The sequence below is a fragment of the Marmota monax genome, unplaced genomic scaffold (genome assembly GCF_021218885.2).
Source record: "Marmota monax isolate L192 unplaced genomic scaffold, Marmota_monax_Labrador192_F-V1.1 WCK01_AAM20220418_F8-fsc00223, whole genome shotgun sequence".
Classification (NCBI taxonomy): Eukaryota; Metazoa; Chordata; class Mammalia; order Rodentia; family Sciuridae; genus Marmota; species Marmota monax.
Window position 1 is genome coordinate 1,922,655 of NW_026692990.1, and position 27,862 is coordinate 1,950,516.

At 42.3% G+C, this 27,862-nt stretch overlaps 1 protein-coding gene across 15 annotated transcripts in view; it reads left to right on the plus strand.

Annotated features, from left to right (window-relative positions):
- Positions 1-27,862, plus strand: part of Huwe1 (HECT, UBA and WWE domain containing E3 ubiquitin protein ligase 1) — a 152,458-nt gene that overhangs the window by 114,815 nt on the left and 9,781 nt on the right. For 12 of the 15 annotated variants that reach the window (XM_046452543.2, XM_046452541.2, XM_046452545.2 and 9 more), the window contains 27 exons: positions 29-95; positions 1,164-1,381; positions 4,888-5,099; positions 5,549-5,731; positions 8,796-8,968; positions 9,324-9,472; positions 10,218-10,293; positions 11,110-11,208; positions 11,787-11,920; positions 12,112-12,280; positions 13,635-13,863; positions 14,491-14,669; positions 14,959-15,048; positions 15,215-15,369; positions 16,793-16,838; positions 18,567-18,854; positions 19,701-19,956; positions 20,150-20,280; positions 21,218-21,432; positions 21,509-21,797; positions 21,940-22,042; positions 22,791-23,337; positions 23,949-24,546; positions 25,221-25,342; positions 25,460-25,616; positions 26,927-27,059; positions 27,320-27,522. In XM_046452543.2, the coding sequence (XP_046308499.1) occupies positions 29-95; positions 1,164-1,381; positions 4,888-5,099; positions 5,549-5,731; positions 8,796-8,968; positions 9,324-9,472; positions 10,218-10,293; positions 11,110-11,208; positions 11,787-11,920; positions 12,112-12,280; positions 13,635-13,863; positions 14,491-14,669; positions 14,959-15,048; positions 15,215-15,369; positions 16,793-16,838; positions 18,567-18,854; positions 19,701-19,956; positions 20,150-20,280; positions 21,218-21,432; positions 21,509-21,797; positions 21,940-22,042; positions 22,791-23,337; positions 23,949-24,546; positions 25,221-25,342; positions 25,460-25,616; positions 26,927-27,059; positions 27,320-27,522 (5,221 nt within the window). The remainder of the gene's footprint in view (positions 1-28; positions 96-1,163; positions 1,382-4,887; positions 5,100-5,548; positions 5,732-8,795; positions 8,969-9,323; positions 9,473-10,217; positions 10,294-11,109; positions 11,209-11,786; positions 11,921-12,111; positions 12,281-13,634; positions 13,864-14,490; positions 14,670-14,958; positions 15,049-15,214; positions 15,370-16,792; positions 16,839-18,566; positions 18,855-19,700; positions 19,957-20,149; positions 20,281-21,217; positions 21,433-21,508; positions 21,798-21,939; positions 22,043-22,790; positions 23,338-23,948; positions 24,547-25,220; positions 25,343-25,459; positions 25,617-26,926; positions 27,060-27,319; positions 27,523-27,862) is intronic. The other 3 variants (XM_046452550.2, XM_046452553.2, XM_046452551.2) reach the window with 2 other exon arrangements.

The following is a 27,862-nucleotide window of genomic DNA, read 5'->3' on the forward strand; positions in this document are numbered from 1 at the left end:
ATAGCTCAGGAATTTTCTTCTTCCACAGAGTCAGGTCTTTGCTGCAGATGGTGCCTCAGCTGAGACTTCTGCATCTGGGACTTCCCAAGGAGAGGGTAATTGTTTCCTTTCCTCCCTCTCATGTTATTATTTCTTGAGAAGGCATTTTGAAGATACTGTGGGTGTCCTGGGCAGAGGGTAGGCGAATACAGGTGTAACTCTCAGATTGTCTTGTCTAAGTGAACTTTGTCAAGGATGCACTCAGTGTTTAGTTAAAAATATATCTATATACTAAAGTAATGGGACTATAATTTCCATTACCTGTTAATGGTTGCTGTGGTAAGATCCTTCAGTTTTACTCTTTAAATCAGCCCCTTACTTTTTTTGGTTGTTTTCATAAGCTGACTTTGATGCTTATGATACCATTCTAGCCATATACTATTTGTGGTGGATACCTGCCTTATGATAATGTCAGGAAAATTAAGATCTCCTAAGGCCTAATTTAGGAGATATTTTCCTTAATATCATAACTAGTCCCTAGAGATAAATTTAAAAGTAAGTCAAATAATTAGTGTATTGTGGTTGATTCATTTTAGTAGGCTTACTACCCATGTGAAATATATAGTATGGGTGATGATGAGAGTCAAGGGAAATATCCGTGCCCACTATGCAGGCAAACTCTAATAGATTACAAAATAAATCCCTGCACTTTAAGAAGTTGGTCTAAAGAGGGAGACTTACACAAATTGTAATGCAAGATAACTGCTGGAGGGGCATTCTTAGATAAGGCATAGTGGGCGTGCAAGATCTTCATGTATCTAGATAATTTATAGAAGTCAGCATTCAAGCTGAACTAGATAAATGTGTTCCAGGAAGACAAAAGGGAAGGAAGAGATGAAATAGGGTACAGGGCATTTTGGGAGAACTATTAGTGCACTATTACTAGAACATAAAATTATAAGCATAGGGAAATGGTGAGGGACATATTAACAGTTGGGCAAATCCTCCTTGGTGTACTATGTCTACATGCCAAGTCTGAGACCAGAGTCATCCTGGTTCTTTGTCCTTCAACCACAGTGTGACAAAAGTGTCTAGTGACGTAAACTGGAAGAGAACTTGTATTCTAAGTCTTGACTTTGCATTATTCCAGTGTGGAGTTGAACCAATGTTTGGTTCTTTCTCAGGAGCTTCAACTCCAGAGGAGTCTCGAGATGGGAAGAAAGATAAAGAAGGGGACCGGGCCTCTGAGGAAGCCAAGCAGAAAGGCAAGGGCAGCAAACCTTTAATGCCTACCTCCACTATCCTTCGTCTTCTGGCAGAGTTGGTGAGGTCCTATGTTGGTATTGCTACCCTGATTGCCAACTACAGCTACACCGTGGGCCAATCTGAGCTAATAAAAGAGGTAATGTTTCCAGTTTTTGCTTAAGCTGTTATACTCCCATTACCTAGGTACCTTACTATACATTGGGCACTTTGCTAAAGACCCCTGCATGCTGAATGGTTGTGCAATGATGAATAAGTCAGAGTTAGGCGTCTTTTCCCTGTGATGTGGAGCCATTAGGGTCACTATCGACAATGATCTGATGTGACTCGTTCTGTTGGAAATCTCTTGGCCTACAGTGTCTCCGTTGCAAAGGGTAAGGCTGAATTCAGAGAGACCAGTTAGGGATCTGATATAGTAATCCAGGTAATACATGATTTTGGTGAAGCTGGTGGAAAATGAATGAGTTAAAGAGATATTTTAAAGGTAAAAATGAATAAGAATTGGATTTGGAAGTATGAAGGAAGAAGTTCTTGTTTTTTTATTATTTAATTTGATGGTCATCTGATAAGAGCACAGAAGGGGGAAAGTTGAGAAGAAAATATAGAATTTGAGAGATACTTGGTACATCTAAATAAATGCATTGACTGAATCAAATATATAAAAAATATAGGACTTTCATGTGTATTTACACATGTGCAAAAATACCAGATGTGCTAGCAATATTGGTTATAAAAATACAGAAAACATCTAAATGTCTATCATAGAGCTATGGAAGAGAATGAAGTCATATTTTATATGTCCCAATATGGAATTGTCTTCAGGTTAGTAGGCACTTTGAAAAAGTGTATCGTGTTACCATATATGTTAAGTGAGTGTCCCGGGATTTTTTTCCATATAGGGGGTCTCATTTTGTGGGTCACACATCATATTTTATGGTTTGTAAATGAGGATTCTGAGGATGTGCAAGGGCACTTGCATGTGAAAACAGCTCCATTTTTAAAAAAATTTTTTTTAGTTGCAGATGGACATAATACTTTTATGTACTTATGTATGTATGTATGTATGTATTTATTTATTTGTTATTTGTATGTGGTGCTGAGGATCAAACCCATCACCTCACACGTGTAAGACAAGTGCTCTACTACTGAGCTACAACTCCAGCCCCGCAGCTCCATTTTAAAAACCATTTTTACCTCAATCCATGTTAGAAATACACAGATCCTAAGTGAGTGATCAGTTAATTTTTTCCTGCAAACTGTCACCCAAGTAAATAATGCAAACTCCCAGAGACTTCTCAAACACACAGTGGTTTTGCACTTTATATAAATGTAATATTATTATGTGAATTCTTCCTTTTGAGATTTCTTTTGCTTAATGCATTGGCAAGATTCACTTTTGTGTATAGTTAGAATTTCTTTTCATTACTGTTTAGAAATCCATTGTGTGAATGTACCATCATTGTTGTTCCAACCTACTGTTAATAAACAGTTGGGTAGATTTCTCTTTGGAGCTATCACAGACAGGGCTAGTATAAGCATTCTTATACAAGTTGGTGAATATATAGAAACATCTCTGTTGGGTGGTATGTATGACTATGAGCAGAATTGCCAAGCTCTTGAGCTTGTTAAACTTTAGCAGATGGTGCCAGAAGTTTTCCAGGGTGGTTGTATCAACTTATTTTATCACCAGCAGCATATGGAAGTTGTGATTGTTTCGCCTCCATGCTAACCCTTGGTATTTTTTCATTTTACTCATTTTAGCAGGATTATAGTGGTATTATGGTTAAAATTTGCAGTTTTCTCTTGTCCATCTTTTTGTGTGTTTATTGGCCAATTTGGATATTCTCTTATGGGAAGTGTCTATTGAAGTCTTTTTTGTTTCTTTGAGATGAGGTCTTAGGTGTGTTGCCCAGGCTGGCTTCAAACTCCTGGGCACAAGTGATTTTTCCCAGCCTCCTAAGTAGCTGGGAGTATAGACATGTGCCACTATGCCAGGTTTCTTTTATTCTTGTTTTCTATAATGTTGTTTGTATTTTCTGGATATAAGTCTTTTGTGGCATTCACATTAAATATATACACTAGGCTTTATTTTAAAGCCTTTTACACATTTATACCACTTGTAGTCATAGTTTATAATAGTTTGACCTATTAGTTATAAATGTCTTTAGTTGTTAAGTATTTTGTATAAAAGGTGTCCAGTCACCTATTGATACTGGTTATCTTTAGATATAGTAAATACCATTGAGGGCTGGGGTTGTGGCTCAATGGTAGAGCACTTACCTAGCATGTGTGAAGCCCTGGGTTCAATTCTCAGCACCACATATAAGTAAATAAAATAAATGTCCATTGACAACTAAAAAAAATGATAAAAAATAAATACAAATGATAGTCCTCTTCACCGCAGTGGTAGATTATTGGTATTTTCTCTAATATAGGAAAGAAAGCTTTCAAATATTCCCAAGGTTACACTACACAGTAGCATGGCTGAAACCAGAACCCACATCTGGTTCTAAAGCTGTGTGCTTTCTAGTTGTTCATATTACTTTCCCAAACTGTAAAGCTTTTTCTAGTGTTTACTGTAACCTGACTGCTTTCATTCAGAAAGCAGTTTTAACTTTGTATTTTATTGGAAATTAATTTTTATTTCTGATATTATTGTTCTAAGCTCACTTGATCCAATTTTACATACTCTAAAATTCTTCATCATGTTTTCTTAATTGAGGCAAAGTTCACATGAAATTGACCATTTTAAAGTGTGCAGTTGAGGGGCTGGGGTTGTGGCTCAGCAGTAGAGCGCTCGCCTCGCACATGCGAGGCCCTAGGTTCAATTCTCAGAACCACATAAACATAAATAAATAAAATAAAGATTAAAGTATGCAGTTGAGTGGCATTTAATACATTTAAAGTGTTGTGCAGCCATCACCTTCATATAGTTGCCAAATCTGCTTGAGTGACGATAGAACTTAATTGCTTCCTAAGATAAGAATTATTAGAACAGAAATTAGAGAAAAAGAAAAGACCTTGGCCTAATTTAACTTCCCCTGGTTTTGATCCTTCTTTGCTACTTTAGGTAAACCTGCATTAAATAATTTTACATATCTATGTCTGTTGGCTACACTATCTCTCACTCAGCTCTTGGTAGTTTGTAGCACAGGGTTCCAAGCACATTGCAGATGTCAGTAAATATAATTTAATTTTGGAGGAATTATAGCCCTTCAATTAAATCAAGAGTTGAATTCTTGTCCCTTGACTAACTTTTTAGTGCAAACCACTTTTCTTTGGGCCTCGGACGACCCATCTATCAGATAGGGAAGTATTTAGTGTGTCCTGGTTCGTTTTATAGGTTTTGTTGTGAACAGTTCCACTAAATATGCATAATAATATTAAGAAGTATCAGTGATATCTATGTAATGATATCTACATGAAGTTTTGGAAGTTTTTAATAAAGCTCCCAAAGCTTTGTCATTGGTTTGCTACTTTCCAAGCTTGTACCTTTGGGCCTTGATTTCCATATATAAGGTGGGCCTGATGATCACACCTTGAATGACTTGAAGGAAAACTTCAGTGTGTTTCTACCCTGTTGCTGTGCAAGTTGTGTGGAATAATTGTGCTTATTAGTAAATGTCACAATTAATGACTTTTCAGGACTGCAGTGTGCTAGCTTTTGTTCTGGACCACCTCCTCCCACATACCCAGAATGCAGAAGACAAGGACACACCTGCCCTGGCCCGACTGTTTCTTGCAAGCTTGGCTGCTGCAGGGAGTGGCACAGATGCCCAGGTGGCCCTAGTGAATGAAGTTAAGGCAGCCCTGGGACGGGCACTGGCTATGGCTGAGAGTACAGAAAAGCATGCAAGGTAAAACCTATACCTGACCTAGTGCTAATAACCAAAAGCATTCCCTTATTCCATTCTTGGTCCAGGAATTCCTTGCACTTGAACAAGAGTTCTGGTCATACTGGCATCATATACTTTGGTCCATTCTAATAATTTTGGTACTTCAAATACCTACCTAGAGCACTGATTATATTTGGAGGAATTGGGCAAACAACATAGACAAACCAAAGGGATGTTTTCATTTTATTGCTAGGGTCTTCAGGAAAGATATTAAGCAGGTTCTTTAGTTTTATTTAATTTAAATATGCTTTATTCTTAAATAAAATTATGAATGCTGATGCCCAGAGAGTGAATTCTTACTTCTTTAGATATTTTCACAAAAGATACAAGAGGGTTATCTGAGACAATTAGGAATGGTTTAAGAATGGGATATTATTCACATGATAGAGATATAATACTTTTTTTCCTAGGCTTCAGGCAGTGATGTGTATCATCAGTACTATCATGGAGTCCTGCCCCTCCACCTCCAGCTTCTATAGCAGTGCCACAGCCAAGACTCAGCACAATGGCATGAACAACATCATTCGACTCTTCCTGAAGAAAGGGCTGGTTAATGACCTCGCCAGAGTGCCTCATAGCCTGGACCTGTCCAGGTAAAGTCATTTGTCAGCCCCAGGTTTTTGCCTTGTTGACTTCATCCATATAAGTGGCAAGGAGGCAGTTTGTGGTGGTAAAACTTTGGATGTAAATAGGAAACCCACATTCTTTGTATTTTGACTTTGAACAAGGCAAAGGCACTTGCCATTCTGTATACCTTTATTATCTCTACAAACTCAGGAGTTGGACTATGTTAGTGATGATTTTTTCCCTCCACTTTATAACTAATCTTTTATTATAAGAACATTATATATGTATTATGAGAAATATAGATCATCAAAAATAAGTACATAGACACTATTCCAGCACCCAGATACCACCATTATCTTATTAGATATCTTTCCATGTTTTTTGTTTTTGTCGCAAACATAATGTATTTTGTGCTAAAATGATATTATACTATAAATGCTCTTGTGTGGTATGAGGGTGTTTATTCTAATACAGCTCCTAATTGTTTCAGTTTTTTATTTTGTTGTTGTTCATGATCCTAACTTAAGTAACCAGACCAGCTTTCCTACAGAAGGTTTTACCTACTAGACTTGGTCCAGTTGCTTCCTTGCATTAGAGTTTAAAGTTATTATTTTACTCCTTGATATTTTCTATAAACTTGCAATTAAATGTAGAGACTTTTTTTGAGCAATTTAAATCTTTCTTCCTAGAAAGTATATCTTAGGTGACTTATAATACTTCACCTAACTATATACTTAGGTGAAGTATTATATCCCATATTGCGTTATGGGGAATCATGGTCTCTTTGAACTTGCCATTAGCAATCCTTTTAAGGCTGACCACTAAATTAATGACAATCATCATTTTATTCCTTCTAGTTTATTTGCTAGGCATTTTTCTGTGAGATAGCCCTGAAGAGAAAGTTTGGTTACCTGAAATATAGTTCCTCCTGATACAAACTAATTTTAAGTTTTTTTTTCTAGCTTTCTGTTTGCTAAATAGTATTAAAGACTCATGAATTTTTGTCAGTTTTAAAAACAAATGACTGGATTCTTTAGTTCACTTCTGTCATTCTTTACTTGCCCAAATGATTAAACTTTTGGCCTGTGGGACACTTTCAAGGCATCTTTAGCTTTTTGATACAAACCTATTAATTTTTTGTGACAATTAAAAATTCCAAACTCATCTGAGGTGGGGCTCAGTGATTAAAAAATTATTTGCATAGCATATATGAAGCAAAGGGGTGGGATATAAAAAATTCAAACTCACAGTACTATGGTGAACACAATGTATCTACCTGTATTAACCAATGCATTTTGCTCCATTTGCTTTACTACTACTTTCATCCCCTTTCAGACTTCAATCATTAAGAATTAGTTACAGGGGCTGGAGTTGTGGCTCAGTGGTAAAGCACTTGCCTGGCATGTGTGAGGCCCTGGGTTTGATCCTCAGCACCATAAATAAATAAATAAATAAATGGTCCATTTACAACTAATGTGTGTGTGTGTGTGTGTGTGTTTTAAGAATTAGTTACAAACAACATGATTCTTTACCTCCGGACACTTAAGCAAATGTCTTTTAAGAGCAAACAATATCTTACTTGGCTAGAATTCCATTATTATATCCTAGAAATTTACCATTAATATAATATTCTATTTATTTTATATTTTAAATACCCCTAATGTTTTAATTATGTATTATAGCCAGGAGGAGAATGTTTTAAACCAGGATTAAGTGAGAATCACAGTTTGGTTCAGGTTAAACATTTTTTGGCAAAAATACTTTATAGATGATATTTACTCTTCTTAGCTCACATCAGGAAATATATGATATATTTTATCCCATTATTGTTGATGCTAAATTTGTTCACATAGTGTGGTGTGTATTGGATTTCTGCTTTGTAATCATTTGTGAGGTGGTATTCTGAGATCATGAGAATAGTAAATACTCTCCACCCTGAAGATTTTTAATTTAATAGTTCTTTGATATAGGTGATCCTTGCTAGATCATTTACATTACTGGCCATACCACTGATTTTCTGATTGGTTCTTATTTTTCAACTGGCATTCTTCTGTAATAAAAGAACCCCCTACTCCCACTTTTGTTTACCTGACAATATAGACTTTTTAATTGCTACCGTTATTCTCTTTGATACTCAGATTGGTCCCCCTGATAATAATCCCATTAAACCCTCTCCACCCCATGCCACTGCTTTAGTTTTGGTGCTGGGGCTTAAACCCTGGCCTCATGCATACTGTGTTGCCCAAGCTGGCCTTGATCTTGCCTCAGCCTCCACTGTTAATTTTTTTTCAGTACTGGAGATTGAACTTAGGGCCTTGCACATGCTAGGCAAGCCCTCTACCACTGAGCTAGATCCCCAGCCCTCCATTCATTTTTGAAAACCAATGAGATCCCAGGATTACCTTTTGCCTTCTATGCCCTGTCCCTGGGATCAGTTATTCTAATGAGCCTTGGTTCCTTTTTAATGTTGTTGGGATCAGAGGACTCTACTAGGGATCATGCATACACACACGTGTATACATCTATGTGTATGATATAAAAGAGATTAAAAACATAACTGCTCATTTTGGTGGGCACTTGCTTGGCCTCACATGCCTTATTACACTTAGAAATCATTTTACACTTCCCCACTACAGTTCCCATGACACTTGCTAAATCCTAGAATGCCCTATATAGTTTGAAATCCACAGGACTTAAAACTTATATCATGTTCCTTTGAAACCTTTTAATATTTGGTTACTAAATGCTGGTGCTTTTCATTGCAAATCCTGGATCTAAGAAGTGGTTTGCTGCTTGCATGTGTTCGTATATGTAGAATATTTTCTGGCTTCTAGTCAAGAATTTGTTCCTCACATGATTACCACAGCCCTATGAAATACAGCATTGATTTAACCCTTGCTTTGGGGATGGGTTCTTTTGAAGACCTTAAGTCAAACTTTTTTCCTTCTAAATAATAAATAGAATATTAGTTCTTTGAGCTCATGCCCCTTTCTCTCCTAGTAGCTTCTATTGTGGGAACCTTAGTGGGCTTTGCAAAAAGACACCTAGTATTTCTGTTCTCAGTGTATCACTTTATCTTCCTTTACTCAGCCCCAACATGGCCAACACAGTCAATGCTGCTTTGAAGCCTTTGGAAACACTTTCCCGCATTGTGAACCAGCCCAGTAGCCTTTTTGGCAGCAAGAGTGCTTCTAGCAAGAGCAAGACTGAACAGGATGCCCAAGGAGCTTCGCAGGACTCTAATAGCAACCAGCAAGACCCAGGTAGGGAATCAGTCAATGGCCTGGAGAACTGGATGGGTGGGAATTTGTAGTTGCTTTCCGGGCATGGGGATTACAGCTGTTCTGGCTTGGTGTTGTTTCCCTGGGAACTTGCTGGCCTTCCAGAGATCTGTCATAGTGGTGTGGGAATCTGCCCCACAAAGAATTCCTTCAAATTGCAGCCTTGTTTGGCTATCCTCACACGTAGCCTTGTCTTTTCCTTTGTCACCCATTCGTTTATTCTCTGAGAATTTGTAAACTTGCCCGAGGAAGGGACCTTATTGTCTTCATGCTTGCCTCATGGTGCCCAGCACATAGGCACCCTTTGATTATTTTGCTGGTTGGTTGATTGTTTCAGGCGAGCCTGGGGAAGCAGAAGTGCAGGAGGAGGATCATGATGTCACTCAGACAGAGGTGGCAGATGGGGATATCATGGATGGGGAGGCTGAAACCGACTCAGTGGTGATTGCTGGGCAGCCTGAGGTGCTCAGTTCACAAGAGATGCAGGTAGGGAGGCAGATCATCCAGCATTCCCTGTTGCGGCGCTGAACCAAACCCCCAGGTGGTGTGGGTGGGTGAGTACTTTAGATCCTCACCTCAATGCTGTCTGCTTTGCAGAGGAGCACAGATGATATGCTTAGTAGATGCTCAGCAAATGTGTTTGAATTGTATTAAAGGAGGGATGGGGGCAGGGCCAAGGCGCCATGTACTATGAAATGGTATAGATCCCAAGCAGAAAACTTAGGCACAGGTGAAATGTTGATGTAGAAAGCTGGCCTGAGGGCTTTGGGCCCAGGGTCTTTGATTTACTTGGCTCTGGTGATTAATGGAAGCTCCTTAACACCATTTTATGCCATAGCACCAGCTCTTGCTGGGCCATTAAAATGATCTTCTACGGACCCTATAGAGAAAGCATTGTAATTTCTGGAGCTGGTAGCAATGGGTAAAAAAACTGGGCCTATGGTCCTTAGCTGCTGGCTCTAAGGAGATCTGCATGTATTCCTGGACAGTCTAAAGACTAACCTGGTATCAGCTAACTGGGATGGACCCATTTGATGGACAGTCTGAGTGTGGATTGGCAGCATGTGGTAGTTTCCGTGCTATTTGCACCAAGTGTGTGGTTTTTATGTAACCTCCTCCGTCACACATTATCCTAGAAACGTACGCTCCCTTGCTGGCTTTTATTAGGGTTTCGGTGCTAGCACAATGATAGACTTGTGTGTATCCATATGTATGTTCTATTTCTCTCCAGGTTGAGAATGAGCTGGAGGACCTGATAGATGAGTTGCTTGAGAGGGATGGCGGATCTGGGAACAGTACAATTATAGGTGAGAGCCCCAGAACTGAGTATAGCCTCTTCCTTTGCCTCAGTCTCTCTTGGGAGGACCCTTTTTCTCATCATCTGCTTGCTCAGCTCTGCCTAAGGGCTCATAGCCAGCCTAGATTGCTGCTTGTCTTGATGTTGATGGTCTCACAGATGAGAAATTCACAAGCCATCTACAGGCCTGTGGCAGGTCTGAAGCATTGCCTGTGTGGGGGAGGTGGTGGGGGTAACCATCAGTATAGATGATAACATCAGGCACATCAAAAGAGTGTTTATTCATGGAGGCCTAGAGGAGGCTGTAGGGTGAGAAAAGTGCTTTCCTTTCAGTTCTTCAGTGAAGTCCAGGGGCTTTCTGCCTCAGTAATATTTAAAAAAAAAATGTGATCATCCCCTAAGGGTGGCCCTTTTTAAATCTCAGGGAAAGTGGCTAAGGTACCTTACTGTCACCTGGCTTTGAGGGTGTATGTGTTGTCTTTATTTTACTGATCAAAGAAAGGAAATCAAAGGAAAAATGGAAGTAGACATGTATTCTGAAATTTTACAAAGCTTTTTCACACCCAGTATTCTTTGTGGTTTCACAATTAGTGGGATTGGCAAGACAGATGTGATCATCCCATTTTACAGATGCGGAAACTGAGACTCAGACAGGTAAAGTGACTGGCCAAGCTCACCTAGCTAGTTGACAGAGAATCCAGGTCTTGTCCCTCATCAAAAAAAAAAAAATGGATATCTGCTAGGTGTACATAGCTACTTAGGCGCACCCAATCTGGAAAGGGAAGTCCTCTGTTGTTCAGTGAAGGCTCTGCTCTGTAACCTTCAGTGAGCAGAAGTGGAGAGGATGAATCACAAGAGGACGTGCTGATGGATGAAGCTCCTTCCAACCTCAGCCAAGCTTCCACCTTGCAGGCCAACAGAGAAGGTGAGAGTGCCGAGGCCAGAAAGGCCTCCCTTCTTGCCCTGCACGTCTGGCAGACACTACACTAGGGTTTTCCTGGAGGCAGCTGCCCACATGTGCAGAATAAGGAAGCATCTGTCTGCATGCGCTGACATACACCATCCACTTTATCCTCAGCCAGTTTTTCAAATAACATGTTACTACTGCTTGCCCAAAGTTTATCACTTCTTACTTGGTTCGCTTTCTTCTCACCCACCTGCTGTCATCGCTCCAGATTCCCTCTTACCAACAGGATGCAGTCAGTAGCAAATTAGGGCTGGAAAGGAAAGAGGGCACCAGCAGACTTGGCCAAGTCCTAGACCGTGGCTCCTCAAGCACCAGCCTGGTGCCAGCCTCCACAGTCAGCCACCCTGCTCAGCGTGTTGATGCATTGATTGGCACTCTCAGGAAATCGGGGATGGCTCACTAAGTCTGTACATCACCCCAGATCTGATTCTTCCTCTCCTAGAGTCAGATACCCCATCGCCTTCCCACTCAGTCTGCCGGCCTGCACATTTTCTAGCTACTCAGTTTAGTCCTCCAATGTGCTCCCTTTGTTTTAGATTCCATGAATATCCTGGACCCTGAGGATGAGGAGGAGCACACTCAGGAAGAGGACAGCAGTGGCAGTAACGAGGATGAGGATGATAGTCAGGATGAAGAGGAGGAGGAGGAGGAAGATGAGGAAGATGATCAGGTGAGGGGGGTCTGTGTTTGGGTTGGTTCAGATGACCTCTTCCATGGGAACAGAGAACTGCAGAAAACCAACAGTCTGGGTTGCTAACTAGCCTCAGCGCCTCCCTCCCTCATGTGCACATGTGGCCAATGACACCAGGCTTCAGAAAACCCTTACCTCCAGCAATTCTCCATCTCCTATTTTCCCTTAAGGAGGATGATGAAGGTGAAGAGGGAGATGAAGACGATGACGACGATGGCTCTGAGATGGAATTGGATGAGGATTACCCAGATATGAACGCTTCTCCCTTGGTCCGATTTGAGCGCTTTGACCGGGAGGATGATCTCATCATTGAGTTTGACAACATGTTCTCCAGTGCTAGTAAGATACAGGGGCTCAGCTGGGTTTTCTCTCTTGATTCTTATACCCTTCTCTAGGGTAAGCCAAGCAGTGAACCAAAGCAGCTATTGATCTGATACCAACAGCACTCTTTTCCTATGCTGACTTCCTGGGGCAAGGGATATCTGAATCCATCTCTCTCAATAGCGTATTTCACAAGAAGGAATAGCAAGAGGCTGCTTTTGTTTGCTCCAACTCAGTAAACAGGCAGCCATTTTGGAGCCTGGACAACTTGATGATTTACTTGATTAAAAAATGAAACCAAAGCTGACTGCATCAGGCACCCGAATGCACGCTACAGTGGATAGGGCAATCAATAATCTTTTTTTCTCTAACACTGGATCTTGAGGGTTTGGATGGAACACCTTTGAGCTTGGAATTGGGGAATGGATTTGAACATTCACTCTGTTCATCAAGGATGCATCTTTTCAGGGAAGAGAATGACTCTCTTCCCTCCTCCCCCATCAACGTCAAAATTCCCTTTTAGCATCAAGTTAGATAGTCAAGTTCTTAGACTCAAGCTGTCTTGATAGGACAGGTCTTGACCTCAAAGCACAAACATAATATAGCAGAAAACACTGGACTGGTCTGGTCTGGTCTGTTGTCTTGGCCAAGTAATCTCTTACCTCTTTGAGCCTCAGTTTATCACCTGTAAATGAAAAGTATGAAAAGGAAAAAAAATTGGATTGGATTGATAATATTTGAGATATCATCTATGATGGTGTTTGAATTTTTGTGATTTTCATCGGTCTTATAGTTGAGCCTCTGTCCATTCAGCAAATTGGACAGATATTTGAGGTGTGCCTGCTGTGTCCTAGGTACCGGGGATAAAGCAGTAAAGAAGAAAGCAATCCTTGGCCCTTATAGGAGATTATGGTCTATTAGGAATTATAAGTACAGGCATTACATTGTAACATGGTAAGAAAGAAAGCACAGAGTACAGGACTATCCAACCCAGTCTATCAAAGTGAGACTTCACAGAGGAAGTGACATTTTAGGCCAGAAGTAAAAGCAGATGAGGGAGAGGAAGGAGTCTTCAAGATGAAGGGAGCAGCATGTGTCTGAGGGTCCTAGAAGCATTACTGTGGCTGTAATTTGGAGAGTGAATTGGGAGAAGTTACAATTTAGGAGGCTGTTGCAGTATCTAGATGAGAGATGATTGTATAAGCTATGGTAGTATCAGTGTTTGTAGATGAGGTGGTGTGGGAATGAGGGAGAAAGGACAAAGCTCAGGTTTCCGTGTGAGGAAGTAAGGCCCAGGAGACATGGTTCTGCTTGAACAATCATGGAAGAAATTTCTTTTTGGCACTGATCCCTTTGCATATTGTCCTTGCAGCAGACATCCCCCCATCCCCAGGAAATATCCCTACCACCCACCCACTGATGGTACGCCATGCAGATCACAGTTCCCTGACACTGGGCAGTGGCTCCTCCACAACTCGTCTCACCCAGGGCATTGGACGCAGTCAGAGGACCCTAAGGCAGCTAACGGCCAATACGGGCCACACCATTCATGTTCACTACCCTGGGAATCGCCAGCCCAATCCTCCTCTTATACTTCAAAGGTGAGTTGTAAAGAAGATCAGTTGGAGTTACCAGAGCTCTCATAAAAATCTTTACTGAGCTTCAGCATTGTTTGACTTGGAGAGGGGAATAGTCATTCATTTAATATTACCACAAATAAGGTGTGTGTGTATTCTGATTATTGTAGGTTGTGTGTGCAGCTTTTAGAGGAGTGCCAAACTGTGTGATATGTCCCATGCAGACATTCAGCAATTATTATTCATCTCATGTGGCAAGTCCAAACAGTTTAAATATAGTCAACACAAGCTCCCTGCCTTCCAGTTCAGTTTAGTTGGAGAAACAATTTTAAAAATGTAAAGGGTTAAGTGTTGAAGGTCACTGTACAAACTACAAAGGGTGTACAACAAAAGCATTAGTACAGTGCCTGGCATGTAAAAGCTTGTCAGTGGTACTCGGTCTGTGCTTATAACGATAGAATAATATGCAATCTCAACCCAAATAAAGCTATAAAACTGATACAGTAATCAGAAGAGTAAGTAAGGCTTATATGCAGTGTGATAAGTTCCATAATTATGTTATAATTTTAGTAGAGGATCTGGATGGAGGATTTCATGGTAACAGGTTGCTGCAGACTTACCAGTGACCATGGTACTCCACCATCACTCTAGGTTGCTTGGTCCCTCAGCTGCTGCTGACATCCTTCAGCTGAGCAGTAGTCTTCCCCTACAAAGCCGGGGTCGGGCCCGCCTCCTGGTGGGCAACGATGACGTCCACATCATCGCCCGGTCTGATGACGAACTGCTGGATGACTTTTTCCACGACCAGAGCACAGCTACCAGCCAAGCAGGCAAGTTTTGTGGTAAGGGAGAGAGTAGAGTTTGGGAGTTTATCAGGTTTTTTCTCCCTAGCTGAGGTAAAGCAGAACAGTGTCTACCCTAGAGGTAATACATTTTATAGGAGCTAGGACCATTCTGTGACTTAGCCAAGGACAACAAAATGGTCTAGGTACATGTTATATATCAAACCTTGTGATAGCCCTTAGGCCATTTTAGGAAAATACTAACATGGATCATTTTTTTTGGATCATTTGACACTTAACAAGGCCAAAAATCTTACTCCCCTTTATTCCCCTACAGGAACCCTGTCCAGCATTCCCACAGCCCTGACCCGCTGGACAGAGGAATGCAAAGTTCTTGATGCTGAGAGCATGCACGACTGTGTTTCAGGTGTGTGGTAGCTTGGTTATCAGGGCAGTAGTAAGCCTTCCAGGGCTAGGACGATTGTGTAGAGTTGTTTCCCTGGTTCTCTGTGGCCACAAGCTCTGCCTTTTGGCTTCCTTCCCAACCCACCCACCCCACAGAGTAGCCTCTGATCTCTGCCTCTTTGATGTAGTGGTTAAAGTGCCCATTGTCAATCACCTGGAATTCCTGAGAGATGAGGAGCTGGAAGAGAGGCGAGAGAAACGCAGGAAACAACTGGCTGAGGAAGAAACAAAGATAACTGACAAAGGGAAAGAAGATAAAGAGAACAGGGATCAGAGTGCACAGGTGATTCCCAATGGCTGGGAGGGTTCATCTTTGGCCAGATCTGCCTTAACTTTCCTGTGTTTTGGGCATAAATATGGTATATAACTCACTGAAAGAATCTCAGGGTGTTCACATTGAACATGGGAATCACTCATTGCAAATTAATTATACCTGATTTGGGGGGGTAAAAATTGAAACCCAGAGGGAATGTTTTTTTCTCTGTGTCTCAATGGGGGAAACTGGAGCCAGAACCACAATTGGTCCTCAAAATCACATCTCATAATCCACCTCCAAGGACTACAGCTAGACAAGGAAGAAACCCTGATCAGCCCATATTCTTATTCATTTTCATTTCTTAGTGGACTGCCAGTGGTGGGGCGCCTTACCAGAATGACCCTATTCCATCATTTGAATAAGTTTGACTTAGGTGTCAGAGAAAAAGTTCATATCTTGAATTCTGTCACCTCCATGTCATTTTCTAGGGCTCAAATTTATATCTAACATGATTTTAGTTTTAAAAAGAAGCTACCTGGGGGGCTGGGGCTCAGTGGTAGAGCTCTCGCCCGGCACGCATGAAGCACTGGGTTCGATCCTCAGCACCAAATAAAAAAAATGTTGTAATAAATAAGTTAAAAAAAAAAAAAGAAGCTACCTGTTTTCAGAAACTTCTGTGACCTTGGATAGAAGGTCTACTCATGTGGTTTTTACTTATAGATGAGTAAAAAGGGACATTGAAGACTGAGGGTATAGTTCAGTGGTAGAGCACCTGCCTGCATGCCCAAGGCCCTGAGTTTGATCTCCTAACACTGCAAAAAGAGGCCATTGGATGTTCAGTTATAATAATAAGCTTGATCTAATATATCTTTATATAGAACTTTGGGTCTAATAAACAATATTGTTTTGAACACATGAAAAGGAATGAAAGATAAGCAAAGGTAGCATATTGCTTAAAAAAAAAAAAAGCTGGAGTGGGACTAGAAAATGTAGCTCAACAGTAGAGCACTTGCCTGGTATATATAACCAAGCCCCTAAGTTTCATCATCAGCACTGCAAGAAAAATAAAAAAGCTAGAGTGCGCAAAATAAGCCCAAGAAAGGGGTTTAGGTGAAACTAAAAATTTATGGCTAGTCTGGTGATTATGCCCATCCCTAATGTAATTTTTATTATCGTTCAGTAGCACCTCCTCCAACAGTTTCCCTTTCACCCCCAATCCGTTCAAACCCAGGCTTTGTTGCTAAAGTACAAACTCTAAGTATGTATAGAGAAATTAGACATATATTTGCATACTGAAATGATCATCTTCTTTTGATAACATAGCAAGATCATTTTCTATCAGATCACTGAACTCCTAGCTGGTCTAGGTCTAGGTGAGGGATGGTGACTCACACAGTTTATCTTGTGTCCTTAGAACATTTCCACACTGGTCTATCCCTTCTCTTTGCAGTGTACTGCATCTAAGACAAATGACTCCACTGAACAGAACCTCTCAGGTAACTCTCCCTCCCTTTCATCCTTCTTGCTAATTGATAAATATGTTCTTTCTCCTGACCCTTCTGAATAGCTGGCCCACCTGGGCTGAAGATGGACACTGGTGCTCTGTGGGATGAGGTAGTAGATTGTATAGTTTTAGGGTCATACCCCATCTTGGAGATAACTATACAGTCTACTGTCTTTCCCACGGTGGTACACTTCCCCTCCCACTTGGCTGTGTTTAGGTTCCTATTCTGGTTATGCAATGCTTCATTCTGACAAGGTTATGTGTCCTGTACCTTTCCCTTGAAACTCAGTATGTATATCTTGAGACAGTTGGTCCTTTGGTAAACACCATAGGATGGCACTTCATGAGAACACCTGATGATACTACTCAAATGGCAGTCCTCAGTGGAAATGAACAAAATTTAAAAGGTTTAATATGTTTTTCCTGAAGCTGAATTTAATTCCATTCATAGAGCTGTTGTTTTTTGAGGTTATATTCTTTCTAGTTCTTCGGTGTCAAAATATTCTTATTAAATCATATTGATAAAATGTTTTTTTCTTACATGTTGAAACTAAGTTAATAACCCCTACTTTAGTGTGTGTGTGTGTGTCTTTCTCTCAATCTTAAACTCAATTGTTCTGTGGAATCTAAAAGTCTAAGAACACTGTCTTGGACATCTGCTTTTGGGGAAGGTAGCTTTGTGGGCTAAATGGTATGACTATATGCTGTCTATCCTTCTATCTTAACAATGGTCAGTACCAGTTTTGTGATTCTAACAAATGGTCCATGTGGTATTCTATCTCCCCCACTATTAATTTTCTCAGAACTGTCTTCTACTTTCTTTTTCTTTTTCTTTTTTTTTTTTTTTTTTATTTGTGTTGGGAAAAGAAAGCCTACACAATTTTTTTAACGCAGTGAAGGAGGGTAGGTGTCCTTTTTCCTACTACCCTTACTAGAGGATTCTGCTCATGTCAGGGTGAGGTAGTAAGTTGTATTGTTGTGGGGTAGGGATTTTAGACCCCAATAAGAAGATAACTATACAACTTACTACTTTCCCTGGTGTGTGGCATATTCACACCAAGTCTTTCAATGTTATTACCATTTAAGTTGTAGGTGTAGGTGTTCCTTGGATAATCAGGGAGTAAAAGTGTAGAGATGATATTTAGGGTGAGGCAGATTACCAGTATAAAGTAGCTTGACTTCCATTGATTCAAGCATTAATTGGTTAACTCAGTGGGCATAAATTCAAATGTGGTGTTCTTCAACTGTAAGATAACTTCATTTATTTAGTAATAGAACAAAAATATGCAGAAGGGAATAGAAAGTGTACTTTAAGAGCTTTGAGGTAAATTCTGACCATTTCTTGCTTCAAGTAAATAAGGAAATGGGGGTTCTGTAGGCTTTGGGGAGGTAGATTTTTCTGGGTTCAGAAAAATCTAGCCTCGCCCTACCTCTGTGGCCTAAAATCTTCCCCTTTCACCTTCAGCACAGAAAAGATTTTATTAGGATCCACAGAATTAGATATCTAGCTCTTGGTTCAGTGTCAGCACCATGCTTTAGTCCTCATCCTGGGTATACTAGACGAGCCAAGAACTGTTCCTTGGAGGGTTGATTGTGGGAAGGGGTATAATGTCACTGTCTGAGTGGAATATTGGTCGAGCCACATGTGCTGATTAGGATTGTTCCCTTGGTCATTGGCTGATTTTCCCCTTAATCTCCATTATTATTCTTTCCGAGAAAGATGGGACTCCAATGCCTGACAGCTACCCAACAACCCCTTCTTCAACTGATGCAGCTACATCTGAGTCCAAGGAGACCCTTGGCACTCTGCAGCCTTCTCAGCAGCAACCAGCACTCCCACCCCCACCATCCTTAGGAGAGGTTCCTCAAGATCTTCAATCCCCAACTGGAGAAGGGGGGAGCTCTACACAGCTATTGATGCCTGTAGAGTCAGAGGAATTAGGACCCACGAGGCCAAGTGGAGAAGCAGAAACGACTCAGATGGAGCTATCCCCAGCTCCCACTATAAGTGAGTAAAATTTTAACTTTTGATGGAGATGGATGGAACAGGAGAGAAGAATGGATGTCTTTGTAACTTTGCTATTTCTTGAGAGAAGTAAGAAGGACTTCAGTGTGCACACATTAGCTTAGGTGAAGTTGAGGTTTCTTCTCTGTATCACTTGAAGTGATTGTAGTTGAGCATGTATAATTCTAATGAGGATATCAACTGTAAGCTGCAGTGACTGCTCATAGATTATCATGTCAGGTTTATTATTTAACTTTGAAAATAACTCATTAACGTAGTTGGTGATATCTCCATGAATAAAGTGAAACTCAGAAGGGAAATAATTAGCCCAAGGGCATCCAGTAAGCGGTTAAACTGGGATTAAACAACAGTTCCACAGATGGCAAGCACGTAACCCCACATACACAGCTTTCACATCCTCCTGGCAAATGCTCTTTATCTCATGATGCTCTTTCCCACTGGCTTGAAATGGGGCCTCAAAATTCTCAGCACAGTAGTATTCCAACAGAGTAAATTGAAACCTGCTTACCATCTGTGCTCTATAATAAGCTGCCTGTGATATGCCCTGGAAAGACTGTTGGGTTTTTCCCCTTTGAACCTAGTTTATTTAGATAACCATGCCTGAGGGAAATCTTGGAAAGTGACAGGATCCCTCATCTAGGGTGTCTAGGGAAGCTGTTTCACAAACATGCCTAGAACAGTGAACTTCAAGAAATGAACGAAAAGACTTGAGCTGAACCTTCCTTAAAAAGCAGGTGAAATAAAGTAGGAACAGCAGACCAGCAGGGGATGAAGATGTTGGCCTGATTCCAAGCAGAACTCTAACCTCTCCCTGTGACTTCCTCCTAGCTTCTCTTTCCCCAGAGAGAGCTGAAGATTCTGATGCACTGACTGCTGTCAGCAGTCAACTGGAAGGCTCTCCCATGGACACCAGCAGCCTAGCTTCCTGTACTCTAGAGGAGGCTGTAGGTGACACTTCAGCAGCTGGCAGTTCTGAGCAGCCCACAGCAGGCAGCTCTACTCCTGGGGATGCCCCACCAGTTGTGGCAGAAGTACAAGGCAGGACTGATGGGGCAGGGGAATCTACCCAGCAACCTGAGGACAGGTAAGCACTGCATTGGCTAGAAGAGAATAGAGATGTGTTGGGTGTTACATTCATACCTGTTAACTAATAGGTATGCTTATTGTACTGGGAAAATTATGTTGGTTTTGCTGAGAAAGGGCTGTTGATGTTAAGAGTATTTTATAAATGGGAAAATGTGTGGCACTAAGAAAAAACTGAGAATGATTTCCCTCAGCTCTCCCCCTGCATCCTCTGAGAGTTCTTCCACCAGAGATTCTGCTGTGGCCATTTCTGGAGCAGACTCCCGAGGAATCCTGGAAGAGCCACTGCCTTCAACAAGCAGTGAGGAAGAAGATCCCCTTGCAGGTGAGTTCCCTATGTGCTCAGGCTGTCCTGAGATTATTTCAGCTTCCAGTAGCCCCTGGCAAGGGAATGTCCACCAGCCAAATACTTCATGTATATGTGGGAAAAGGATTAGCAGTGAGAGGATGCTGGTACATAATGTAATAGAATGAGCCAATTTAACTTAGTTCACTCATTCTCTCACTATGACACTTCCTAACTTTACAACATATGACCTTTATTTAATTTCTCTGATCCTCATTGGTATCTGTTAGCCTTTCATTACTGTTAAAATAAAATACCTACCTGGGCTGGGGTTGTGGCTCAGTAGTAGAGCACTTGCATGTATGAGGCACTGGGTTCAATTCTCAGCACCGCATATAAATAAAATAAAGATTCATCAACAACTAATTTTTTAAAAATTTAAAAAAAAAAACACCCAAGGTAATCCATTTTAAAAAGGGAAAAGTTTATTTTGGAGATTTCAGTCCATTGTCATTTGGGCCCCGTTACTTAAGGCCCTGTGGTGAGGCCAGTACATGATGGTGGGAACACATGGTAAAGCAAGTTCCTTACCACATGGTGCCTGGAAGCAGAAAAAGGAAGAGGAAGGACCAGCATCACGGTATCCCCTTCAAAAGCACACTTTTATATGACCAGAAAACTCACAGTGACATCCAGCCATCTCCCACTGGCACCATGGGCTGAGAACCAAACCTCTAATACATGGATCTTTGGGTTTCAGTTGTCCAAACCATTAAGGTGGTGATAAAATCTAGATATTTAGATAGTAAGGTCTTTATTAAAGTCCAGTGACTATATATGGAAAGAACTTGGCATATGAGAGGTATGCTAAGCTTAGGGAAAGGGAATACAAAGCTGACTTCTTCAAGCAGTGGCATGGATTTATGTTGGCTATCAGTAGAAGTGTGAGTCCTTCATATCTTATATCTCCTCTCAGGTATTAGTCTTCCTGAAGGTGTGGACCCGTCTTTTCTGGCTGCTCTTCCTGATGACATCCGTCGGGAAGTCCTCCAGAACCAGTTGGGCATACGTCCACCAACCCGAAGTGCCCCCTCCACAAATAGCTCAGCTCCTGCAGTGGTGGGGAATCCTGGTGTGACTGAAGTGAGCCCTGAGTTCCTGGCTGCCCTGCCTCCAGCCATTCAGGAGGAAGTATGTGAGCAGGGAGATGGTGGGGCCAAGCTGCCTGGGTAGGAGTTACGCCCCCACTGACAACTTCCATCCATAGGTGCTGGCACAGCAAAGAGCTGAGCAGCAGCGACGGGAACTAGCCCAGAATGCCAACTCTGACACCCCCATGGACCCTGTGACCTTCATCCAGACTCTGCCCTCAGACCTGCGCCGTAGTGTCTTGGAGGACATGGAAGATAGTGTGTTGGCTGTAATGCCACCTGACATAGCAGCTGAGGCTCAAGCCCTGAGACGAGAGCAGGAAGCACGTCAACGACAGCTCATGCACGAACGTCTGTTTGGGCACAGCAGCACCTCTGCACTCTCTGCCATTCTCCGAAGCCCAGGTACAAAGGGAGGCAAGTGGGAAGACTCTGAGATATCTGGCTTTGGCTAGATATGAGGCTCTTTTTGCTTTTCTTTATATTACCTAGACCAAACTTGCTACCACCCTTCCCCAATCTCAGTTTCCTTTTTGTTTTCTACCAGCTTTTACCAGTCGCTTGAGTGGCAACCGTGGGGTCCAGTATACTCGCCTTGCTGTGCAGAGAGGTGGCACCTTTCAAATGGGGGGTAGCAGCAGCCACAACAGGTATTTTTTTCTTCTTTCACTTTATGCCATATCATCTCTGAGGCCCATTAGTCCAACTCCCTTAATTTTATAGGTAGAGAAACTGAAGTCCCAAGAAGCAGGCTGGGTGACCACTTTTAAGCTGCTTCCTTCCATGGGCAGGAGACCAAGATCTTTGAACTCCCCCTCTCATAAAGTTATACCTTTGAGTTGGTGTAGCTTATAAAAACCAGAATCTCAAAAGCAGGATGGCAATAGGCACTAGTGAAGTGGTTTTAATAAGAAGGCAGGCTACCTTTTTCCCTTCAGATTGTATCATCAAAGCTGGAGAAGGTAGAGAGGAGTTAATAATTGAGCTGAAGTAGAGTGGGCGCCACATGCCAAAAGGTGAAGGGAAAGATTAGCTCCTATAAGATAAGCAGCTCTCTAGTAGTCTAGAGAAGGCAAAAATAAGCATTATCTCCTAAACTTCAATGTAGTCCAATTTTTACCAATCAATGGATGATACAGACCTGGGCTGGGGATCTCTTCTCTGTAGTAGTCACTTAATTTGGTTGAGCCTGTAGTTCATTAACTCAAAAATGGCTGTTTCTCTATGCTGTCCAGCAGCCCTATGGGAAAAAGTACATATACAGCTGACACATTGTTGTGGACGCCATCCCTTCTTTAGTCTTCCTGGAGATATCCAGCATATTCCATTCCCCTGGGCTTATGTTTTATCCTAGAGTTCTAGCTTAAGTGTTACTCAGAAACCATACTCTCTTTCTAGGCCTTCTGGCAGTAATGTGGACACTCTTCTCCGCCTCCGAGGACGGCTTCTTCTGGACCATGAAGCCCTATCTTGTCTCTTGGTCCTACTTTTCGTGGATGAGCCAAAGCTCAATACTAGCCGCCTACACCGAGTACTGAGAAATCTCTGCTATCATTCCCAGACCCGCCACTGGGTGATCCGCAGCCTCCTGTCCATCTTGCAACGCAGCAGTGAGAGTGAGTTATGCATTGAAACACCCAAGCTCTCCACAAGTGAGGAAAAGGGCAAAAAGTCAAGCAAGAGCTGTGGGTCAAGCAGCCATGAAAACCGTCCCCTGGACCTACTTCACAAGATGGAGTCCAAGAGCTCCAATCAGCTTTCCTGGCTCTCAGTATCCATGGATGCTGCCTTAGGCTGTAGGACTAATATATTCCAAATCCAGCGTTCAGGGGGGCGCAAACATACAGAGAAGCATGCAAGCAGTGGCTCCACTGTCCACATCCATCCCCAGGCTGCTCCTGTTGTCTGCAGACATGTTCTGGACACACTGATTCAATTGGCCAAGGTGAGGAGCTTGAAGGAACCCAATCCCTGGGAATGGGAGAGGGGTGGCAGCAACAGCCTTGTTGAGATCCGGACACAAGTCTTATGTCAAGCCCTATATTGTTTCTGTATTGGGAAATTGTCCAATAAATAATTTTGGGTTTTTTTTTTTAATCTTGTAATTTCTATGCATTATCTCATTCAGTCATCAAAGCAGCTGTCTGCGGTGTGATTCTCATTTTACAGATGAAGAAGCTGGAATTCAGAACATTTTAGTGGCTTTGTCATGTGATTAGGAAGTGATGGAGCTGGACCTAGAACTTAGTGCTGATCTTGTCACTGTTCTTTGAATAATAAACATTGCTACCATGTATTGAGGACCTACCTTGTCCTAGGCACTGTGCAAAAAGTGTGGAGTCTCAAACAAGTTGCTATTCAGTCTTGCACAAAGCCCTTATTTGTTTCTCTAGGCTGCTTCACCATCTGTTGGATAAAACTGTATGCCCTTTGCCCATTGTTACCCTAGCTATCCAAAGGAGAGGAGCGTGTGGGAACTAGTTGTCCTTCCCTGTTGGGAGGGCTAATCCTCTATAGAGACCCCCTATACCAAGCCTATCCTTCTTTTCCTGGCAGGTGTTTCCCAGCCACTTCACACAGCAGCGGACCAAAGAAACAAACTGTGAGAGTGATCGGGAGAGGGGCAGTAAGCAGGCCTGCAGCCCGTGCTCCTCACAGTCCACTAGCAGTGGCATTTGCACAGACTTCTGGGACTTACTGGTAAAACTGGACAACATGAATGTCAGCCGGAAAGGCAAGAACTCTGTGAAGTCAGTGCCAGTGAGCGCTGGTGGTGAGGGGGAAACCTCCCCATACAGCCTTGAGGCCTCCCCATTGGGGCAGCTCATGAACATGTTGTCACACCCAGTCATCCGCCGGAGCTCTCTCTTAACGGAGAAACTTCTCCGACTCCTCTCTCTCATCTCAATTGCTCTCCCAGAAAACAAAGTGTCGGAAGCACAGGCTAACTCTGGCAGCAGTGCTTCCTCCACCACTACTGCCACCTCAACCACCTCTACCACCACCACTGCCACCGCCACACCCACACCCCCTGCTGCAACCACCCCTGTCACTTCTGCTCCAGCTCTGGTTGCTGCCACAGCTATTTCCACCATTACCGTAGCTGCTTCGACCACAGTGACTACCCCCACGACTGCTACCACTACTGTTTCAAGTAAGTTTAGATTTAGTCTGGGGGCTTTGGGGCGTATACTATGTCTCCCACCTCACCCCCCCCCCCACTCCCCTATCCAGGTGATCCTCCCTAAATGGATTGTATGTATTAGAGCAATGTGTTCATTCTCACCCTCATCTGCCTTGTTTTCTCTGAATCTCTCTTTTCCTCTTTTTTCCTCCCTCTCACACAAACACACTCCAGTGAAGATCAACCGGTGTTCACTGAATGTGGTTTCCCAAGCTAAGCACCAAAAGAGAAAAAAAAGAAAGCCTCTGTCTTCACGAACTCTGAGCCTTTTGGGCCTGGTTGAGGGGGCCACTTCTCATAGGATATAGTTCAAAATCAGGCTGGATGCAGTGTGAATCAGGGTAGCCAGATCATCCCAAGGAAGGTAGCAGATAACTTGAGAATTATCTGCAGAAGTAGGATTTAAAGAATGTGGGGGGAGTAGCTATGGTGATAAGAAAATAGTTAAAGTATGCATGGGGTTGTCACCTTAGAAGGCATAAATAAGGTCCTCCCAGGTCATTGAGATTTGGCTCTGGTAGGTGGATTTTCATTTTCACTACTTTTCTGTTTTGAAGCTCTGGGCAATTCAGCAGTTCCTTGGTTCTGCCACTTCAAAGTCTGGCTTGTGTCACAGAGACTTATGTTGTTCTGTTTCCTCAAAGCGTCTACTACTACTAAAAGCAGCAAATCTCCAGCAAAAGTGGGTGATGGAGGCAGCAGTGCTACAGACTTCAAGATGGTATCCTCTGGCCTCACTGAAAACCAATTACAGCTCTCTGTGGAGGTGAGTCCAGGCTCTTATGACCTGCCAAGGTTTGAAAGAAAGGATAGATAGGTTGGACATGGTTTGGGTTCTCAGCTTGGGGCTTACTCCTTCTCCCCCCCCCCTTTTTTTCCCCAGGTGTTGACATCTCACTCTTGTTCTGAAGAAGGCCTGGAGGATGCAGCAAATGTGTTACTACAGCTCTCTAGGGGGGACCCTGGGACCCGCGACACAGTTCTCAAGCTGCTACTGAATGGAGCACGTCATCTGGGATATACCCTTTGTAAACAGATAGGTAATAACAGGAATAAAGCCTTTTGTCTTTCTGAAACCTTCCATTTATGTGTCTTCCTTTTCTGGAAGCATTCCCCAATCCCTCAGTGTGAATTAGATTACACTAGGCACCCACAGCACAGCCCCTATTTGAAAGCAAAGCTGGGCTTCTCTCTCTCTCTCCCTCTCTCTCTCTCTCTCTCTCTCTCTCTCTCCATATATATATATATATATATATATATATACACACACACATTCTCTCTCTCTCTCTCTCTCTCTCTCTCTCTGTTTCTGGTATGTGGTTGGCCATCCATGCTTAGTAAAGGAACAAGTGAATGCATGGGAACAACAGAACCTACTTGAGGACTTGTACAAGCCCCATAGTGAGGCTGTGAAGGCAGCTTCACTATCTCAAAGATATGCCTGCACTATATTCAGGCTCTGGAATTGTGAAGGCAGAACGATGCCCTCAGCTTTTGTGTAGTTTTGGTGATACAAAAATTCTAACACTTGGAAATCGTCTATTTACATTGCCTTCCCTATTTTACTGAGAAGAAAGCTAAAGCCCAGAATGATAGTGATTGGACGAAGGAGTAAAACCAGATTTTACTTCAACATGAAGAGCCTCTGATCTTTTCCCATTCCCATCCCAACCATTTCGGTGACAACCTAAATCTTGTCACCCTACTTAGTTATACTTGGTTATCTGTCTTCCCACAAATGTTTCTGAAGCTGAGATGAGTTGACTAGCGTGTATAACCCAGGGTATTCTTTTTTACATTAGAATTAAAAGGTTCTTCCTGAAAGAATTTGGCCTCCAGTCTCTGACCTTTCTTGGCTTATTCAACAGCTGTGGGCCAGATATCATCTAGGCACTTCACCATACAATTCATTCTCACAGCCACTTTAAGAGGTTAGGCAGTATTATTTGCTTTATTAAGATGCATAAGCAAACTAGGAATGGAGTCAAGGAATTTATCTGAAGTCACCACAAAACCTCAGTAAGTTTAAGAAATATACAGGACAATAGACCATGATCTTTGTGACTCCAAAAGTGATGTTTTTTTTTTTTCTTTTCTACATCAAGCTGCATTATGTGTAGATTGAATAGGTTCCTGAGACGAGCTAAGTCAGTAGTCACCATGTGGTTGATCATGAGCACACATAATGAGCTGTTGAATTTTTAAAAAGCTACTAAACAGAGGAAGTTTCCTGCTCATCCTGGGTTCTTTGCACAGAGGGTGGCCTGCACAGATTTTCTGGAAAGGTTTGACTTTCAGCTACTGCACTAGGGAAGTCTCTGAACACTTGATAATTCCTTTATCTACCCAGGTACCCTGCTGGCTGAACTACGTGAATACAATTTGGAACAGCAACGGCGAGCCCAGTGTGAAACTCTTTCTCCTGATGGCCTGCCTGAAGAGCAGCCCCAGACCACCAAGCTGAAAGGCAAAATGCAGAGCAGGTGGGTGGAAACCACCACTTTGGCTGTGGGCTAGGCTCGGGGGTATTCTGAAAGGTGGCTCTTGCTGGTTTCCTATTCTATATTCTTTCTCTGGGCAATTTTTCTATCAGTCCTGTATATATTCTTGACCTGATTTTTTTTCTGATTTGCCCTATTTGTAAGATTTTCTTACCCCCTGGTTGACAACCTACTTGCTCTGGGTGTTAATTGTTAATGCTTTTATGTTGTCAATGTACGCAAGCCACCTTTATACTATCCAGGTTTGACATGGCTGAGAATGTGGTAATTGTGGCATCTCAGAAGCGACCCTTGGGTGGCCGGGAGCTCCAGCTGCCTTCTATGTCCATGTTGACATCCAAGACATCTACTCAGAAGTTCTTCTTGAGGGTACTACAGGTCATCATCCAGCTCCGGGACGACACACGCCGAGCTAACAAGAAAGCCAAGCAGACAGGCAGGCTAGGTATGGAACTAGAGTGTCTAGTTTGGGGGCACGGTTGGTGGTGGAAAACCCAGAATCCCTGGAAGGACAGGGCTCAGTGTCCTGCTTCCTTCCTGTTTTGACATTTCCTAAAGTAAACTGCTAATCCTTTTTTATAAGTGTCAGAATGTTGATGGCTGCATTTTATATCTCATTCAAGCTGTCTACATAGGAAATTGCTTAGGCAAGTGGGAATTAAAGGGAATAGAATCTGGCAAGGAAATTGGGGACCAACCTTTTGCTGAATAAGATTTAACTCACTGGGTGTGCACTTCCTTTCTGCTTCCTTGATCACTCCTAACTAAAACACTATAGCCATGCT